Raw genomic sequence first — 18,667 nt, forward strand, 5'->3', positions numbered from 1 at the left:
GGTCTGGGTGGACTTGGCCACTTTTTCCAGAAAGAATACTTAAGGGTTAGAAAGTGGTTCACAAGTGCACCAGTGTTGGTGAAGGGCTGTGCCGAGGAAGTGAAAGGTTCTAGCTGACCCCATACCACACTGGGAAATCCAGTCTTGGAAACACCGTGTCAGCTGCTTAATTTCATGGCCCAGGCCACTGCATTGATGCAGCCTGTTGCTTGCTTCCCTGGTCCCTCATTGCACTAACAGTGGGCCAGATGGGGAACAGGCAGCCCTGCCCCCATTCAGGTCACTCACAGAGGCCTGGCGTTGGTCAGGTGCGGCCCCTCCCCACCCTACCCTGTACCCCTCGGAGCAACTGCTTTCTTTGGAACCCAAGCAGGAGACTGCTATGCACTGTGCACAAATCCTAATGGGGTGCCAGCCACTTCTCCTTGCTAGTTCCCCATGGCCCAAGGTGTCTCCCCACTGTGTGAAACCATCAGCCTCCATCAGAAGCCATTCCTCTGAGGAAAGGCACAAGGACAATCAGATTGTTAGCCTGCACCCTTGCATCTACAGTGATGGCAACAATGGCAGGTGCACCCAGAGGGGAAAGTTGAATGCCAGCTTGCTTTAAAATCACTTGGTGTCAGCTGGATACTGGTTGTAAACAATACACCAGATGGCATTTTGAGGACTAAGGACATGTGACTATGAATTGTGAGATGATGATATTGATTTACTATGAATTTTCTCAAGGGCAGTAATGGTATTTTTAGGGGTGAAGTACTGTGACATCTGCAGCAGTTCAGCCCAATCCACATGTGCAGTACGCAAACCCGGCGAACTGCATCGCTGTGGTACAGAGGTGGGTATCGGGATCTCCTTCCTTTCCCAGCTTTTGTGCTATGTGTTTGAAAATGATCATAACAAAAAGTTGGAGGCAGAATCATCTGAAGAACTTGTTTGGGCTTCCAGCCCCCAACCCACTCCCCTGCCTGTGATTCAGTAGGTGCAGGTGGTGTGCAAACCTGCAAACTGGGACTGGAAGTCCAGGCAGATGTCAAAGCACACACCGCTCCTCACACACCACTCCCAAGTCCTTAACTTCTTCCCTGGTGGTAGAAGTCTTTCCACGCGCAGGCCCCAGAGTACCCCCGTATGAGGAAGTACAAATGCTAACTCGTACAAATGTAACAGCTAAGACAGGCTCCTCGATGGATCCCATGTTAGCTATGACCTCCATCTCCCACCTGCCTTGGCAGAGGCTCTGGGGAGCGGGGAGCCTCTGAACCCACCACCCTGCTTAGGAAGTGAAGGTGGAGATCCCTGAGCCCATTGGAGCAGAAGACAGCAGTGCCTCTTAGTCTGGCAGAACTCGGGCAAATGGGGCACAGTTGCCAAGGTTTTGGACTTTGCACCTGCTGGGGAGATGCAGGTCGAGCGGAGGATGGAGCTGTAGCTGCTTTATCCATGGGCACCTTGCCACCCAGACCTCCCCTCGGGTCTCCAGCTTTCAGTCTCTGAGGCTGTGGCTTCCACAAGCTTTGAGAAGGCTGTTTGGTTTCCTTTTTTCTAGCTCCAGGCAGCACGGAGCAACTGATGAGGTACAAGGTGGGCAGAGGGTGTAGGTCAGTCACAGTGGAGACCCCAGGAGGCAGGGGCTCCAGGATTGTCCTGTGGCTAAGTTTCCAGGTTTGCATGCCCTAGTCCCAGCCCAAGTTCACTCTCTGGAGCCCTCTGGTCCCCACCAGGCTGGTGTGGAAGCCACCCGTCCAAAGGTGGCACATCCAAAACAACCTTGAAAATTCCAAGCCCTTTGTGTCTGTTATTTCCTCCGATCTTGACAGTCCTGTTAGCCAGAGGTGAGGAAGATTACTGCCCATGTACAATGGGGGGCGAACTGAGACCTAGAGGGGAGAAGGAAGTGTGTCTGTCCACCGAGCCAGTCAGTGACAGAGCAGGACGGAACTGGGGCCTGCAGCCCCATGCCCAGTCTCCTGCCTTACTCTGCGGTTCTAGGTAGCAGGTGGCAAGGGGAGCTTTCCCGGAAGTTTCACGTGCGGCTCACATGTCCAGGCACACTCCTTAGAATGCTCCCCCACCCCCCGGCCCAGATGTCATGGAGACTTCAAGATTGATGTCCTTGGAGGAGACAAGGCGAGTCTCTGTGAGCAGGGGCCTGGGAACCGGGATGGCTGCACCAACCAAACTTCATGCTGGATGTCACTCCTCACGGTGCACAAGTGGCTGCCAGCGGCCGAGGGACTCCTCCTGGGGGACACATGGCAGCCAGTGGACCCTGAGGGTTCATCTGGCTCAGATTTTCGTAATTGGACTCCTGAGCCTGGGGCCTGCAGATGGGAGAAAGTTGGCTGACCAACCAACACAAGGGGAGGCCCCCCACTTCCCACCCTGCACCCCAGCAGCAGGCCAGGAAGGGGACATGAGATGGAGGACATGAGGCCGGAACCAGCAGGGCTTGGACAAGAGCCCAGTGTTGGAGGCAGGACAGGAACAGGGAGGGGCTGCCACAGGCCAGCGTCCTGATCTCAGGGCTCGAAACCAGCTCTGTGTCCCTGACCTACTGAACTCCACTGCCACCCTGATTTCTGCCTTGGAGCACCCAGGTGAGCGTCTCAGACCTTGATGTCCACAGAGCCACATGTGACCCTCACGTCCTGCTCCACACAGTCCCTCTCCCAAGCCTGCCCCCTCCCTCCACTGCCAGTCTCAGCCTTGTCCACGGCCTCCTCCCAGGCCTCCTGGCCCCCTCCTGTTCAGAAGGAGCCCGGCATCAGCTTAAAATCATTTGGCGAATCCCCGTCGCCCTGAGAACAGCCCCGCAGCCTCACCCGCCCTCACCAACCTCACGCTCCGGCCTCCTTCCCGGTCTCCCCTGCACCTTTCCACTCATCTCTCCCCCTTCTCAGATTGCCCACTCCTGCCTCCGGCTTTGGGTCCCCTCAGTGTCAGCTTCTCAAATGTCCAGATCTTAGGTGGCCACAGCTCAGTGGCCACCCTCTGCCCAGGGACTCAGCGTCTGTTTCCTTCACAGCCCAAGATGCCTTTGTCCGCGTGTTTGTGAAAATTCTTCATACCGCAACGTGAGTCCTAATTCCCATCCCCGCTCCGTGTTAGCATGTGCACTCAGGGCCTTTGCTGTATCTTTAGCATCCAAACCAGTACCTGCGCATGGTAGGTGCCCGGTAAATATCTGTTAAATGACTGAACAAGTCAGGTCATTGCTGTTGCTGTGAGCTAGCAAAGAACAGGGACATGATGGGGACATGACAGGTGGGCTGGCCCTGCAGGGAGGGCAGCACTGGGTGACTGCTGGCCCTCAAGGCACAGGCGGCAGCAGACTTGGGAGTGTGCCTGCACGTGCCCAATGTACCCTGAAAGGCTGCTCCCCTCACCTTTCTGGCACCCCCAGCCAGTGACAGAAGTCTTCATGTGGGGGACACCACAAAAGAGGCCAGCATGGGCCTGAGGGTCAGTGGCTCCCAGGGGCACCGCCAAGGCCCTCAGGACCCCTGATGGGGTTCTGTTTGTGGAACCTCAGAGGCTGGAGGTAGGAGACAGCGAGGTGACTCTTGAGCCCCACCACACCAGGCTGGCGGTATGAGGCAGGAAGGGACAGGTTGCGGCGACTGGTTCTTGTGGCCTGTCCAGAGAAGGGCTTGGGGGGCTGCAGGGAGGGCCCTGGTCAAGGCCTTGGCCTATTCTTTCTCCTCCTACCACTAGTCCTGAGTGGCCTGCACTTCCTGGCCCCTGGGGACCACGTGGGGGCGGGGTGGGGACAGGGAGGGCACTCACCGTGGAGGGGTGTCCTGTGTGACCGAGTGCTCTGTGTAGGGGACAGAAAGAGAGAGACGCATGAGTGTCCACTGCAGCCTAAGCCGAACTGTCTGATGTCCCTCTTCCCTCCCCGCAACGGAAAAACAAAGAAAAGAAATCAGCCTCAAGGAGCCCGCCCAGTAGATGCACAGGGCGGGAAGAGGGGACTCCAGCCAAAGGGCCCCCCCCCCGCCCCCACAATGCCAGGCGAGCGCGGTTGACCCGGGGGCGCGGGGAAGCACGGAGCACATTTCCCATCCAGCCCAGGGCCGGCCAGGGGGCAGACCCCGAAAAACCCTGTGGGCTCCAGCAACCACGCTCCCTCTGCCAGCCGCTCTCTTCGCTCAGTGTTCGCTTCCTGTGTGCGCCCTCACCTCAGCCGCATAAAGCCGTCCCTCCTGGCGCCTCCCCAGACCCCCACCGGATGACAGGGGCCTCTGGCTTCCGCAGTGCCCCGGGGTTCCCACTGCTTAGCACACTGATCTGCCCACTCCGCCCTCAGCAGGCAGGGAACCGCATCTTAGCCACGCGGTCCCAGCACCTGCGTGGCACATAGCAGGTCCTCAGGTGGCTCGCCGACCGTAACACCTCGGAACGGCGCCGTCTGGGACAGGCGGTGGGCAGGGCTGGCTCTGTCTTGCGGCGCTCTCTCTAGGGCTCCAGGCCAAAAGGCAAGTGGCGTGGCCTCTCCGGGCCTCAGCTTCCGTACTGGACAACGGAGCTCAGGTTGGCTTCCACCTACTAGGTTTGATGCCACCAGAGGAAAGCGACAGGAGGGCAGGTGCACTGGGGACGTCCAGCCGGTCAGCCCCGCCCCTGCCTGGCGCCCACCCGGGCCCGGGACGCACCCACCTTGGCGCCGGCGGGCGGCGCCGGCAGCCAGGAAGCCGAGCAGCAGCAGCGCCTTGAAGCCGAGCGCGCCGAGCAGGAGGGCGATGGCCGGGGTCCCGCCCGCGCCGCCGCGAAAGCGGAACAAGTAGACGCTGGCCTCGGCGTGACCTAGGCTGTTGGCGGCGGCACAAGTGTAGCGGCCGTCGTGGGTCAGCGCGGGCAGCTCGGCGGTCACCTGGTGGCCGTGGCCTTGGCCCGGCACGGAGAGGGAGCCGTTGCCCAGGGCCGGGCCCGACCAGGAGAGCACGGGAGGCGGCTCCCCTTCGGCGGTGCAGAGCGCGCGGAAGGCGTGCGTGGGGCCGGGCAGCACCGAGATGTTGATGATGTGCGGCGCGGCTGCGGGGAAGGCGGGCGGAGGTCACCGAGCGCCCTTTGCCCGAGCTCTCTGGGCTGGGGGGGGGGGGGCGGCTGGGAGAAGAAGGACTGGGTGCTTGGGCCTGGGGCCCAGTACAGGCATGGCCTTGGGCAAGCCATTCCATCAGTCTGGGCTTCAGTCTCTCCACGTGTAACATGGGGATTGCAGTAGCACCTACCTTATGGCGTTGCTGAGCTCGGCAAACGAGTACGGGGGGGGGGGGGGGGGAGGGGCGTGGACTTATGCCCTGGCTTCCTAGTATGAGTTGCCTAAGCCCTTGTGGGCAACCAGGGCTCCGGAGTCGGGGACCCTGGTTCAGGCACTCGTATATCTAGGGGTCTCGCATAGTGCTGGCCGCTTGGAGGGCTCCATTGCCCCCCCGGGGGCGGGGCTGCAGGGGTCCTTCAGGGCAGGTGGCACACACTCTTTGCAGCTCCTGCCACATTTAGGAATTTGTCCCTTTGTTTTCCTCTCCGCTTCATCTGCAGGCTACTGTGCAAAGCCTCGGTGAGCTCCTTACAATGTCTATTCCTGGGCTCCAGCCCTTGCTGCGTTTTTACCAAAATTCAGAGGTGGCCCTTAATCACCCCCCCCCGGGGGGGGTTGGGACCCCACCCCCAGCCCTCTGGCGCGGGGAGCAGGGCCTCAGGCGCCGAGCCTTACCACTCACGCGCAGCCGGACGCCGTGGCGGCTCTCGAAGCGGTCGTGGACGTCGCCGGCGAACTCCACGCGGCAGAAGTAGCGGCCGTCATCGGCCAGGGCGAGGCGCTCGACCCGCAGCGACAGGTCATTGCGGCGCGGGTTGCCCAGCAGCCGGAAGCGGCCGTGGAGGCTCAGCGCTGTCTGGCAGAGCTCGCTGCCCCGCGCCGCCGTGCAGCGGAACACCTGCGGACCCGCGTAGGGCTCGCCCACGCGCCAGATGGCTGTCAGCGGCCCGTCGTAGTGGCGGTGCGGGTGCGTGAAGGTGCAGGGCAGTACGGCCGCGTCGCCCACCTCCGCACACACCTCAGCCGGCACCTGCATGGACCAGCGCTGAGCAGGTGCACCTGCGGGCCGGGGCGGGGCGTGTCAGGCCAGGGCGCCGGCCCCAGGCCCCGGAATCCGGGGCTTCCCATACTCCACGGGGGTGGGAGGCCAGGCCTGGAAAGTCCAGGACTCAGGGAGCGCCCCCCACCCCTGGAAACTCCACCCCATCACGTGAGAGGTATCGCCAGGACCTGGACTCCCATGACTCGGGAGGGGCCTGGACCCTCCCCACTCCTCCCTGGAACTATTGCCTGCTTGGTGGCGGCTCCACCGCCCCTTCTGGCCCAGCGAGCCCGTATTCTTCCTTAGATTCTCTCCTCCCATACTCGCCCAGCTGCGGGAAAACCCTTGGTTACCATAGCGTCCCCTGCGCAGACCCCAGGAGGCTGCTGAAGGACTCACTGTGCACGTCTGTGCTGAGCAAGCTCCCGGTCGTCTCTCTCTTAGTTCTCACACAGGATCCTAGGGTAAGCACATTTCATACAGCCCAGTTAATAAACCGAGGCATGGAGAAGTGAAGCGACTTGAGTCCCACGGCCAGGATGAGGCTGACCGGCTTCCAAAGGCACAGTACGACCTTGCTCCACAGCCTGTACTCCAGGGCGCTGTCGGGAGGAAACTGGGGGCTCCTAAGAGGGAGGCCAACACGGCCGCTTACATAGGGGAAACCCAGCCTAGGAGGACACAGGGTTTTGAAGCTTATGTGTTGAGCGGTGGATGAGATTCCTCTAGAATCCAGCTCAACCCAAGTGGACGGTGCCCTAATGGACTTTGCTAAAGACAGGGAGCTGAGACCAAGACAGGTGGGCTGTTCTGAGAGTCCCTGCTCTGTGCAAACATCTCTGGACTCAGTTTCTCCACCTCCTGTCTTAGGAACCACTGAAGAATGATCCAGCCAAGGTCTGGAAGCTGCTTTGTGGGAGGAGGACCTGGGAGGGTCAGGCCAGGGGTGATGGCTGCTCGGCTTGGCCAGCCAGAGCCCCGGGAGTGTGGTTCATAAAAGGGATCTTTAAGGGAAACAATAGAGGGGCCCTTATAATTTCTGAAGGACTTGGCAATTTACACAACTCTTTACGTCAGGGCACCGCCCAGCACCCGCAGAGAGAAGGGCAGGGCAGGTGCTATTACAGATGCCACACGGGCAGAGGTGGGAGAAGCCTGGCTTTTACGGACTCCAAGCCCAGTGCTCTTTGTTGCTCGAGGTAATTTAGCTTAGTTCCCTCTTGGGGGCGCAATCCTCTCAGCCCAGTGCTGGCAGGCCGTCCGCGGTTCAGATCTGTAGGTTGGGAAATTCTATTCCTTCAGCACAGAACCAACCGCAAGGCTGTTGCTGCTCTTGGGAACACGCACATCCTCTCCCCAGGACCTCATCGTGGCCGTCCTGGTGCCAGGTGGAAAAGCCCCAGACCCTGACCTGCCCTTCCTCGTCCTCACGGTCCTCTCCCTGGAGAGCAGTGTGTGCTCCTGTGCCTGGGCCCTGCAGAGCGGAGCTGGTTGTGGGGACCACACCCCCAGTAAAACCTCACTGTGGTGCATGCCCCACTCGCCAGCCAGCGAGGAGAACTGTGTGTTCTTTTTCCACTCCTCCTACTTTCAGCCCGATCTCTTTTCTTCTGGACTTTAGATGGACATTTCTGAACCTGGGTGAGGAACTGGCATTTATCCCTAGTAAAAGTGTGTTGGCTGAGTTGTTCATAATCAAGGAGCCTAGTTTGAGAAATTGTGTCTGAGCGTTTTGCTAGTTATGTCAGTTCTTCTCCCTGCACCAGGCACCTCCTGACCTTGAGGCACAGCCCCTGCTTCAGTTTCCCTGCCATGGCCACCTGTCTTACCCCAGTCTCCTCTGGCCTCCTGCATCCTGCTGGCCGCATGGAGTCAGGCACTGACTGCTCATGTATTTATTGTGCATTCATGAATCCCGCACAACCTTTAGTGGACACTTCCTCACTCCATGCCGGGCACCGGACTCTAAGCTGCAGTGGCAGAAATGACCAGGCTATCTTATGGGCCCCTTGGAGCTCACAGCACAGGAAGGGAGACCGATCTACAGACACATCATTCCTCTGTGGTCTGCCAGGTGCTGTGACGATGGAGGTGAAAACACCCCTCTGTCTGGACACAGTTGCTGGTCCCTTTCTCATGTAGCACCCCTCTCCCCCACCTTGTCCTTTGGCTAGCCTGAGTGGCTCCTACAGTGAAAGGTCTTCCTGAGCCCCGTGCCTGGATCTGGCACTGGCGCTTCCTCCATGTGGGCGATGCCTGTTGAGCCGCATGTCTCCCAGAAGCTGTGGGAGGGCAGGGACCACTGACTGTGTTGCTATCGCCCAGCTTGGGGACTGCCACCTGCGAGTTGATGCTAAACTGAATTCTCTGTGACAGAGCAGAAGGGTGGATGATGAGACTGACGGGGATCAGAGAGCCAGAGTGGGAGTGGATGTGTTGTAGCAGAGCCTTGAGAAAAGAGGGGAAGGGATTTCACTAAGCCTGGAGGCAGAATGCTGGGCCCAGGGAGCAGTGCAGTAAAATCACGAGGCGTGGGCATCAACAGAGGTTGCAAGGCATGATGGGAAAAGGAAGCCGGGGCAGAGTGCTTCGGGGGAACATGAGAGACCTTCTTCCTTTGGTGTGAAATGCACATCAATCCCCTGAGGTGCCAGCATCGTAGAGAAGGAATAACTGGAGCTTGCAGAATGCATGTGATGGGGCAAGGTCATTTTACGACCAGCAGCAGCAGATCCACCCCATCCTGTGGTTCTGCCTCTTTGTTTGTGTTCTTACCTTCCCCCCTGTGCCCGGCTGCTCTAGAAGAATAGCCTAAAGTGCATTACAAATGCCCACCCCCCGGGGTGGGTTTTGTTCTGGGAGCAGAATGAGAACACAGAGGCCCTTTCACGGAAAGTTATCATCTTGGCTCCCATCAGATTTGTGCCTGCTGACTGGGCTTCAGAGAGGCAGGCACCTGCACTTGCTCTTGCACGGAGACCTTTGGGCCAGCTGGCCCGGGGCAGTCAAGGTCAGGACGGGGAAGGCCTCAGCAGGAATTGCCCAGGGAACAAATGTATTTGCTTTGGTTGGGACCCAAGTGCCCCAGCATCCCGACATTTACCATCGTGTTCATCTGCTCAGCCAGGGCCCCGGGTTTCCTGGGCTGGACTCAGGGGCCCTGCTTGTGGGGTCTCTAATCTCTGTCTCACATCTGTCATCCTCCAGGAGCCAACAAGAGCCCCACACTCTTCCTGTTGTCCAGAACACCGCCCCCCATGGTGGGCCACAGAAGGTGGCGGGCAACAAGGCAGGAGCTAAGTGACCGGCCAGCCTCCGGTCACTCTTTCATCAGACTTTTCTCAAGCACCTGATGGGTGCCTGGCACCCGTCTAGGCGCCTTCCCTTCCCAGGTTGTGTGAATCACTTAATATCCCGTGTCTCAGCCCTTCCTCTGCGAAACAGGGAAGAGAGGATTGAGGACTGCGTGAAACCGCACGTGTAGATCATCCAGCATGGATGATCACCCACAGCAAATCCCTGTGCCTTCCCACACTAGCCCTACAAAAGGAGTGTGAACGGTGTGAGTAGACAGCGTGGTAACCAGTGGTGGAGAAGGGCTCAGGGGGACACACAGCAGGGGGACCAAAGGCACTGGTTACCCCAACGTTGCACCCCTGGTGGCTCCATTTGGCATCTTAGACCAACTGAAGTACAATAGCCCACTCCTCACCCCCAACTCACCTGGAAGTTCGAAGTTGATTCTTTTATTCACCTAACATTATAACTGAGCATTTACCGTGAGCTGGAGTCCGTGCTAGGTAATGGGGCTTCCACTGTAGTGACAATGCCCTCCTCGGTCTGTGGACAGCCTGCCATTGCCCCAGCGCTATTGTTTTTCATTTGTGCACAATTCTAACAAGTGCATTTAGTTAGTTTCTCAGTTCAGGGAAAATAACCACTGAGGGGTTTCGGTTTGTAGGTCCACCAAAAGCAGCAAGAAACAGCAGGTGACATGTGTTCCGGGAGGGAGGAAGGGTTTAGTAAAAATAATGAAAAGACAACTCAGGACAGAAGAGATAAAAGTACAGTATCAAAAAAACCTTGGATGCAAAGAAAATTTTGAAATCCATGTATACTCATATAGAATGGGGGAAAGATGATAGAGTGACTGAGGGCCTTGGAGAGCATAATGGCTGATTGTAAAATCATATGGCAAGATGGTGGCTAGAAGGTGTTAATGATAATGTGGGTTTATTGGTGCCCACAGGGTAGCAAAACTTAAGCATATAGCAGATTTTCATTCTCATGCATACATGCGAATGCACACACAAGTTCACAGTGCATATACACACATATTGATGTATGCTCATCCTATGACTTTTCCAGCTTATGAGTATGTCTTCACCCAAATTTTGACGTTTTTGTGATCTAAGTTTAATGGACTCAGGGTGTCAGCCATATGACCTACTAGCCTTGTACTTGGTTGAGAGAAGAGAAAAACAAAATCATTTTTCCTCCTCATTTTGCTACATAAAAACATTTAAAATGAACTAGATATAAGTACGTGCACAAGAAACCAAGATGCATCAGATCAAGTGGCTCTGCTAGAATCTTCAATGACTTAAAACAACTTCACAATCAATATATACTGAGTGGCTGGCGGCGCGGCTCACTAGACTAATCCTCCGCCTTGTGGTGCCGGCACACCGGGTTCTAGTCCCGGTCGGGGCGCCGGATTCTGTCCCGGTTGCCCCTCTTCCAGGCCAACTCTCTGCTGTGGCCAGGGAGTGCAGTGGAGGATGGCCCAAGTCCTTGGGCCCTGCACCCCATGGGAGACCAGGATAAGTACCTAGCTCCTGCCATCAAATCAGTGCGGTGCGCCGGCAGCAGGGCGCCAGCCGCGGCGGCCATTGGAGGGTGAACCAACGGCAAAGGAAGACCTGTCTCTCTGTCTCTCTCTCTCACTGTCCACTCTGCCTATATATATATATATATATATATATATACTGAGTGACAACTGGGTGTCAGGTGCTATTTTTAATTCTGTTTTTGTTCATTTATTTGAGAGGTCGAAAGAGTGTGTGTGTGCTTCTATCGGTTACTCCCTCCCAACAACAGAAGCAGGGAGCTGAGAGTTCAATCCAAGTCTCCTATGTAGGTGACAGGAACCCAAGAACTTGAGCCATAAAAAACACTGCCTCCCAGATCTGCATTAGCAGGAAGCTGGACTCAGAAGTCACAGGCAAGCTTTGAACCCAGGAACTCCAGTATAGGATGTGGGTGTCTTAACTGATAGCCTAAACATCTGCCTCTCAAATACTATTTTAAGCTCTCTCCAACACAGTGATGAACAAAGAAAAATCATACTTCTTAAAGAGCTTATATTCTCGTAGGAGAGATAATAATAAGTATGACCTCTCAAAGACGATAGAATCCTGGAAAAGAAGGAAGAGGAAACAGAGGAGGGTAAAAGGTGATGGAGTGCTGGTAGGGAAGAGGTTTGGTGCTGATATGAATAGAGGGTCTCTTTGATGCAACATTTATACACTAACTTGAAGGTGAGGGAGTCAGTCCTGTGAATATGAGAAGAGTACTCCACTCAGCTCAATGACAACAGGAAAGGAGTGTTACCGGCCCAGTAAAGGAGTAAAATTTGTCCTTTCTGAATTCTAGCAATGATTTCCACCTAGATTCTGAAATCCTGGTGGTTCCTTGGAGGGACCTCAGACCAATGGTTGCGGGCAATGTTAAGGTCAGTAGGATGGGCTCCAGTGTCTCCCATCTCTCAATAAACCAAAGAAGCTTAGTTTTTAATCTGCTTCATGTATTTGACTTCTGTATGTGACACAATTAAAGGTTATGTCACTGGGTTATCACCAGGTGATATGGGACCACTGTTGTATATGATGTCATTGACTGAAATATTATGTGACATATGACTATATATGTAGATATGTTTGTAAGTATATGCTTTTGTAAGTATGTGTGTATATTTTTGTATGATTGTGTGTATATACACATCAATGGAGGTTAGGCAGGGGGAGAGAGAGAAAGGAAATACAATTAGTATTTTTCTATAGAAAAAGTTTGAAAGTCCCATATTATATAACTGCTAAATTTCTTCCCTGCTCTAACATTCTTATTTTCTTTAGGGAAAGCATGTTTGATTCTGTGTAGAGCACGTGAGAGCTAAAGCATGCTGCAGCAACACTGTAACGTTACCTTACTCTGTTACTAGTAACTGGGCATGGTGCTGAAAGGCAACAGAGACATGTCAAGAAAAATTCCTTTAAAAGAAGGAAACCCAGCCTAGCTTAACATCAGTCACTAGGTCTATTTCTATGTGTAAACTCTTTATGATGTTTTCAAGGGGATCAAAAATATTTGGATGACAAATTCTAGGAAGTTTTATAATGGTAATGCTATTTGATTATGAAAAATACTATTTATGGAAATATTTAAAATATTTTAACTTAGAGTAGAAAAATTTAAAAATCACTTTTATTAAAGTAGAACTTATATTTAGTAACATGCACTCATTTAAAGCATTTTAGCCCAATGGGTTTTGGCAAATATATACATCTATGCAACTACTATTTTTTAAAGACTTTTATTTAATAAATGTAAATTTTGAAAGTAAAAAAAAGACCTTGGAGAAGGAATCAACCCATAGGAACCTGAACCAGCCAACTTCGCAGCAGGCTCATGGAACAGGTGCACACAGTGGTGCCCAAGGCACCACAGAAAGGTTCGGTTGCATGAGGAGCACCCTGTTGATGGCATGACCCTGGGCGGGGTGTCAAAAGTCTGTCTGGGGCTCCAGTCCTGCCTCTGATGCTGGCTTTGGGACCTTGGGTGAGTCCCCATGGCTCTCTAGCCTCAAGAGGTTCATTCATGAATGATGTTTCTAGATGTTTACCGAGGCGACTTTTCAGTCTAAGCGTTGATGTCTGAAAAACACTATTTAATTAGAAGACTTCAGGAATAAGGCACGAGCTCCCCAGGAAGCTACTTGGAAAGAGGTGTTGCTGCCTCGATGGTCCCACAGAGCCATTTGCTGGATTCCCCCATAGCTCCCTTCAGGCCTCCTGATCTGAGGAAGGTCATGGCATTGGGCGTCTGCTCCCACATAACCACAGTTACAACTCATCTAGGGAGTAGTTGACTCATCCCGGACCCGATATGGCAGAGCCCATGCCAGGGGTGCCGGTGGGACAAAAGTCATGGGAAACAGGAACATAGCTGCAGCATGTGGGCGGGGAGAACAGACCACAAGAGAGGCTCAGAAATGGAATCCGTGGTTTGGGCCGTAGATGATGGAAGATCCTCACCCGTTCATTGGTGAGAAAGGAGGCAGGAATTTACATGGGATTTTCTCGGGACGCCATCCATGGGGGCTGTATGCATGCACGCTTTGGTTAACTTTCGAGAAAGCAGCTTTTTATTTTCATGGCAGAACTTGGGTTGGGCACTGTCTTGGTTTTTCAAGGTCTTCCTAAGGCCTGGAATTGAAGACCCTCCCCAGGGCATGACATCCAGGAAAGTGAGCTCCGTGGTCATGGTGGGACAGTGGCTACCAGGAGTGCCCTCATGGAATGGTACTGTGACAGAAGTAGATCTGCTGGGGCTGGGCATGAGATGACAGTTTTCTGGAGGGAGCAAGTTACGGGTTTTGAGGAGGGGAAGAGGCTGCCAGGTGGGCAGTCACCGTGGACAGGCTGTGCCTTTGGAGGGAGAGCATCGTGGCACTGGAGTCCCCAGGGACCTGCTTGGGTTGACAGCTGGCAGGTCGCCAATCTGACTATAGCAGCTCTCCCTAAGGGGGCCTCCTTCCTTGGGGACACCTGGGTGTGCTAACAGGGGTGGATCCGGTGGAACCTCCTGGGCACAGTGGCACCTGGAGAGCTGGGAGAAGATGTTTGGGGGCAAAGAGAGGTGTTCATTGTGACCATGTCACCTCACCGGCTGGGCTGTGGGTGGAGCTGGGATGCATCACCTCCCATCCACCTCCCTCGTGCCTGTCAGCTTGCTGCCAGCAATTCTTTTTCTGGGACTGCATGTTGTCAAGATAGGATACTGGTTGGGAAAAGGTGAGAATACATCAGAGGCCACAGAAGAGAGGAGGGGGAGGAAGTAGGATTCCATCCTCCCAGGGAACCAGACCCACCCAGAGGGTTCCAGGGAAGGAGTGATGGAAGAAGGACTCCGAGTGGAAGGCCTGGCCAGTCTCCGGGTGCCTGGGGGCTATCCCACCTCCTCCTTTAAGCCTTGTCTCTCCAGCCCCTTGGCTGTGGGTAGTTGTGGATGCTGCCTGCATACCTGAGCTGATGAAGGTACACAGACAGGGGCTGACCCTGACCTGGACCTGGACCACTGCAGGGCACTGCTCTCCAGAGCTCCTGGTCCTTCCTGTCCCTGCCCAGCTCACCCAACCTCTGCAGGGGGCCCTGCTGCCCTTGGCTCCTCCTCCTTCCTTTGTCCCAGCAAACCTGTCCACACCAGCCACTGGGAGCAGAAGCATCTTGGCTCATTAAACCCTCGCATTTCCTCCTGACCTTTCCCTGCACACCAAACAAGCAGTGACGACTTTGGCTGTTTGTCGTGCCATTTTGATATGTTTTCCTGCAGGGGTTCTAAGCTAGTGAAGTGAACAACTCTTAGCCCCAAGCTTTGCCAGGCTCCCAGCTGCTGTATTGTACACAGTGCAAGGAGCCAGGTATACCCACAGTACGCTGCAGGTCACATCCAGGCTGTGTGGCCCAGCACAGTCCCCTGGCCTCCCTCAGCTGCCTGGAAACAGAACCAAGCATGCTGTATTTGCAGGCTTGCAGTGAAAAGTCTTTGAGCTTGGCCAAAACCCTGGCACAAGACAGCCCCCAGGATGACACCTGCTCATCAGAGCTGAGGCCTTGCCCACGGTGACCCAGGTGGTCAGAGCCCCCAGACCAGTGTTCTTCCCCATGCCCCACACTCGCTGGCCTCTCCAGCCTCTAAAACTAGGTCTAGGGCACAGAGAGGGGAAAGACTGGGAACACTGTTGGGGAGCCCCTGGGGGATTAGGGCCCTGGGTCTCACTTATGGGTGGGACCTGCATGGAAGAGGGGGGCTTGGGAAGTAGAAGGGGCTTCTGGGATGAATTCCTTGCAACTTCTCTTCCACTAAGGGCCTACCCTAGGCCCCACACGCTGGTACAGACAGGGTAGTGACTGTAACGAGGGCCTCAAGTTGGCACAGGCCCTAGCTCATGGGGGCCAAGGGCTCACTCTGTAGTGGAGCCCACCTGCCCAGGTTACTGTCTGCATTCTGTGGCTGAGCCACTGGGAGGCGATCACAGGCAAACAGCACCAGAAGCAGGGAGGAAGTGAATCCCTGGCTCAGCCGGGTTCCCAGCCGTGTGGGTTGGACAGTGAAGCAGCTGCTAGTGTATACAGAAATGGGTCGTCTTCCCCAGGGGGTTCAACTCTGCGAAAGATTTGGCCTCGTGGCACAACAGCCTCGACCCACAACACAGCATTGTATGACTTGCTTCCTGCTATTGAACGGGTGACTGCTTTGCTCATGCTTCCTGTAAAGGTGTCTGTCTTTAACTGATCCGTAGCAGCTGACCCTCAGCAGGAGCAAAATAACCAAACCCAAACCCAAACCCCAGAGCCTTGCCTCCCTGGAAGCTTTGTGACTTCCATAGCTTTTCCACATCATGTGTTGCACAGCCACGGAGCACCGTGAGTGTGCCGGGGACCTTCTATCCAGCACCTAGTTAGTTATCCTCCCCAGGACCCACACGAAGTGGCGGGGCTCAGGGCAGTTAACAGACCACACCTAGGAAATACCCGGATTCAGAGCTGTGTCTGTTGTCAACACACATCCTTAGTGGCTCTCCTGTTGGCTACAGGGGCCGGGCACTTCCTGAAGCTTCCACCCTCTTAGGGTGGGACCCAACTCTTAGAAAGATGGTTGAGTTAGTTAGCCTTTCCCAATGCACCTGCCATCAGGCTCTGTGCAGGGGACAATGGCAGCATAGGGTGGGGCAAGGGGTAAGGGCCCAGTCTAGAGCCAAATACACTCAAGTTCAAATCCTAGTTCCATCTAGTGCACTCACTGAGCCTCTCCGTGCCTCAGTTTTCTCAGCTGCGAAAAGGGACTATAAATAGTCCATTTCATAGAGTCACATGAGCCAGCACTTAGTAAAAGCCATGCAGCTGCCTGCTGTTACCATCTGTGCTGGACAAGAACTGGACTGCACACTGTGCTGAATGTGAGAGAGAGGGGAACAGGAGCCTAAAGTGGGGACGTCATTGTCCACCGTGGAGACAGGAGCCTAGCAAGGCAAGTCCAAGGTCAGTAAGAGCATGATGGCCGTGTACACGTTGGTGTGGGTGCTGAGTCCAGGACCCCCTGGCAGGGGCATCCCAGGCTGCGGTGGGGATAGAACCATGCCTCTCAGGGACTCCCTGTGCCATTTCCCCAGTTGCCCTCACTTACAGCAGGCACCAGGATCACCCAAGCAGCTGGTTGAAAATGCACACACTCCTGGGCTCTGCACCCTGCAGGTCTTGGGGGGAAACAAGGAATCTGCATTTTAACGAATGTCCCTCCCCTGGCATTCGAAATAGGTGATCCCTGTGCCCATTGAGAAGCACTGTTCCCCAGGACACCAATTCACAGAGCAGATACAATGATGTTGCTACCTCAGCACTGCCATGGACAGCTCGTCCTGCAGCCTCTGACGCTCGCCCTGTTCTCCATGTGAACACATCTGTGCCCTTACCCCTACACTGTCCCCAGATGACCACATGCTCTCCTCCCTGATGCTCAGGCAGGCCTGTGCCCGTGAAGATGTGACAGCCACACCCTAAGTCAGCTCAGAGCCTGCAGACTCCTCCCCCTACCTGGCCCAGGAGCCCCCTGGATCCTCAGGGCAATGGGTAAGGCAGGTAGCCTTGGAACACATGGGGACGTTGAGGCTCAGAGAACTCAGAGAGCTGCTCCAAGTCACCTGGAAACCCAAGGCAAAGCCCAGATCGGAACTCCTGGCTTCTGTCACCACAGCTCCCTTTCAGTGCGGCTCTTCCTGCCCAGGCCCCGGGGTGCTTGTAGGGGAGCAGCCACACCTGAGATGTTGTCAGCGCCTAGCCTGGGCCAGAGAGAACAGCAGAAACTCACCGGTTGGGACGACACACGCCAAGCACGCCAGGAATCGAAAGGACCTTTCCATGCTGTGAGCATCTGGAGACCCCAGGCCAGCCCCACCCTCCACCAGGTCGCCAGCGAGAGCCCTCCTCTGTGTGCAGGGGTGGGGAGGAAGGTGGAGGGTGGGCGATGTGCCCGGGTCTGCAGGCCCTGCTGGGCTTGCCGAGAGCTGGAGGAACTGGGAAGAGCAGCCAGGCGGTTGGCAGTGTGATGTGTTGTGCCCCGTGGAATTTAGTCATCTGGACAGCTGAAAGGGGAACCGCAGGGAGGATTTTCCAGGACCGGAAACAGGGCAGTGAGTGGGGAAGAAGGGGGCTATCAACCTCAGCGAGAAATCTCTGTTCTAATGCTCTAATGCTTTTCTTTTCTTTCTTTCTTTTTTTTAATGTTTGTTTATTTTATTGTATTTTATTTGAAAGGAAAAGGAGAGAGAGAGAGAGAGAGAGAGAGAGAGAGAGAGAGAGAGAGAGAGAGAGAGATCCTCCATTGACTGGTTCACACTCCAAAGCACAAGTGCCCGAAACAGCCAGAACTGGGCCAGGCTGAAGCCAAGAGCCAAGGACTCAGTCCAGGTCTCCCATGTGGGTGGCGCTTGAGCCGCTGTCTGCTGCCTCCCAGGGTGTGCGTGCTCAGAAGGCTGGCTGCAGGTGAACTGAGCTTAACCGCTGTGCCAAGTGTGCGCTCCTCGGGCACCTCACCTCCCTTCCTATAGTTTCAGTGCCAGGTGGGTTTTCTCTTCTTCCATACCTTGCATGGAAAAAAGTTGTCAATATCTGCGCGCGCGTGCAAGAGAGAGAAAGAGAGAGAGAGAGGGAAGGAGGGAGAGAGAAGCTCCTGAACTGGGAGATGATTCACTGTCATGACCACAGCGCCCTCGGGAGGGCCTGGGTTTGCAGAATTGCGGGTCCAGTTGGGGGCGGGGCGGGGCTTGTTGAAATGCAGATTCAGATGAAAGAGGCCTGGGCTGGGCAGGTAATTTGCATCTCTAATCAGCCCCGGGATGGCTCGTCCCAAGTCCTGGAGCCGCACTTCTGCAGCAAGAGCTAAGAGAACTCTCACCCTGGAGCCATTGGGTAGGATTCCCAGGGGACGTCAGGACCCTTTGGGGCAGGGAGGGACTCCTGGAAGCTTCTCTTAGGTGGTGAGGTGGGGTGGGATAGGTTGAGCAGTGCAGGGATCTGGGTGTGGTGGACAAGCAAGTGGACTGACAATGAGACCCTCACAGGGCCTGGAGAGTCCCTGATCTTTTTACACTGGGTTTTACCGGGACCAGGCTGTTGGGTCGCTCTTAAGGAGCTGAATTTGTGCCCCTCACCCCACACAGAAGATCTGTCAGCAATTTGCCTCCTCCTTGGGTTCTTCCCCATTTTAGACCAAGGACAAGTTCACAGCCTTGAGGGCTAAGG

General features: G+C 55.2%; 1 protein-coding gene across 2 annotated transcripts; it reads right to left on the bottom strand.

Annotated features, from left to right (window-relative positions):
• Nucleotides 1–700: 700 nt before the first annotated feature.
• Nucleotides 701–17,496, bottom strand: SIGLEC15 (sialic acid binding Ig like lectin 15). Of its 2 annotated transcripts, none has more exons than XM_008261253.4 (6): nt 17,235–17,444; nt 6,489–6,548; nt 5,723–6,106; nt 4,666–5,040; nt 3,793–3,823; nt 701–2,327 (listed from the first exon to the last, which is right to left on the bottom strand). In XM_008261253.4, exons 1-6 carry the CDS (start codon nt 17,284–17,286, stop codon nt 2,207–2,209), a joined length of 1,023 nt encoding a protein of 340 aa, XP_008259475.1. In that variant the 5' UTR covers nt 17,287–17,444; the 3' UTR covers nt 701–2,206. The 2 variants fall into 2 exon arrangements, with proteins under 2 accessions (XP_008259475.1, XP_017199632.1); XM_017344143.3 differs by having other exon boundaries at nt 911–2,247; nt 17,235–17,496.
• Between the last annotated feature and the right edge of the window lie 1,171 nt (nt 17,497–18,667).

This window comes from Oryctolagus cuniculus, chromosome 10, assembly GCF_964237555.1.
Source record: "Oryctolagus cuniculus chromosome 10, mOryCun1.1, whole genome shotgun sequence".
Taxonomy (NCBI): Eukaryota; Metazoa; Chordata; class Mammalia; order Lagomorpha; family Leporidae; genus Oryctolagus; species Oryctolagus cuniculus.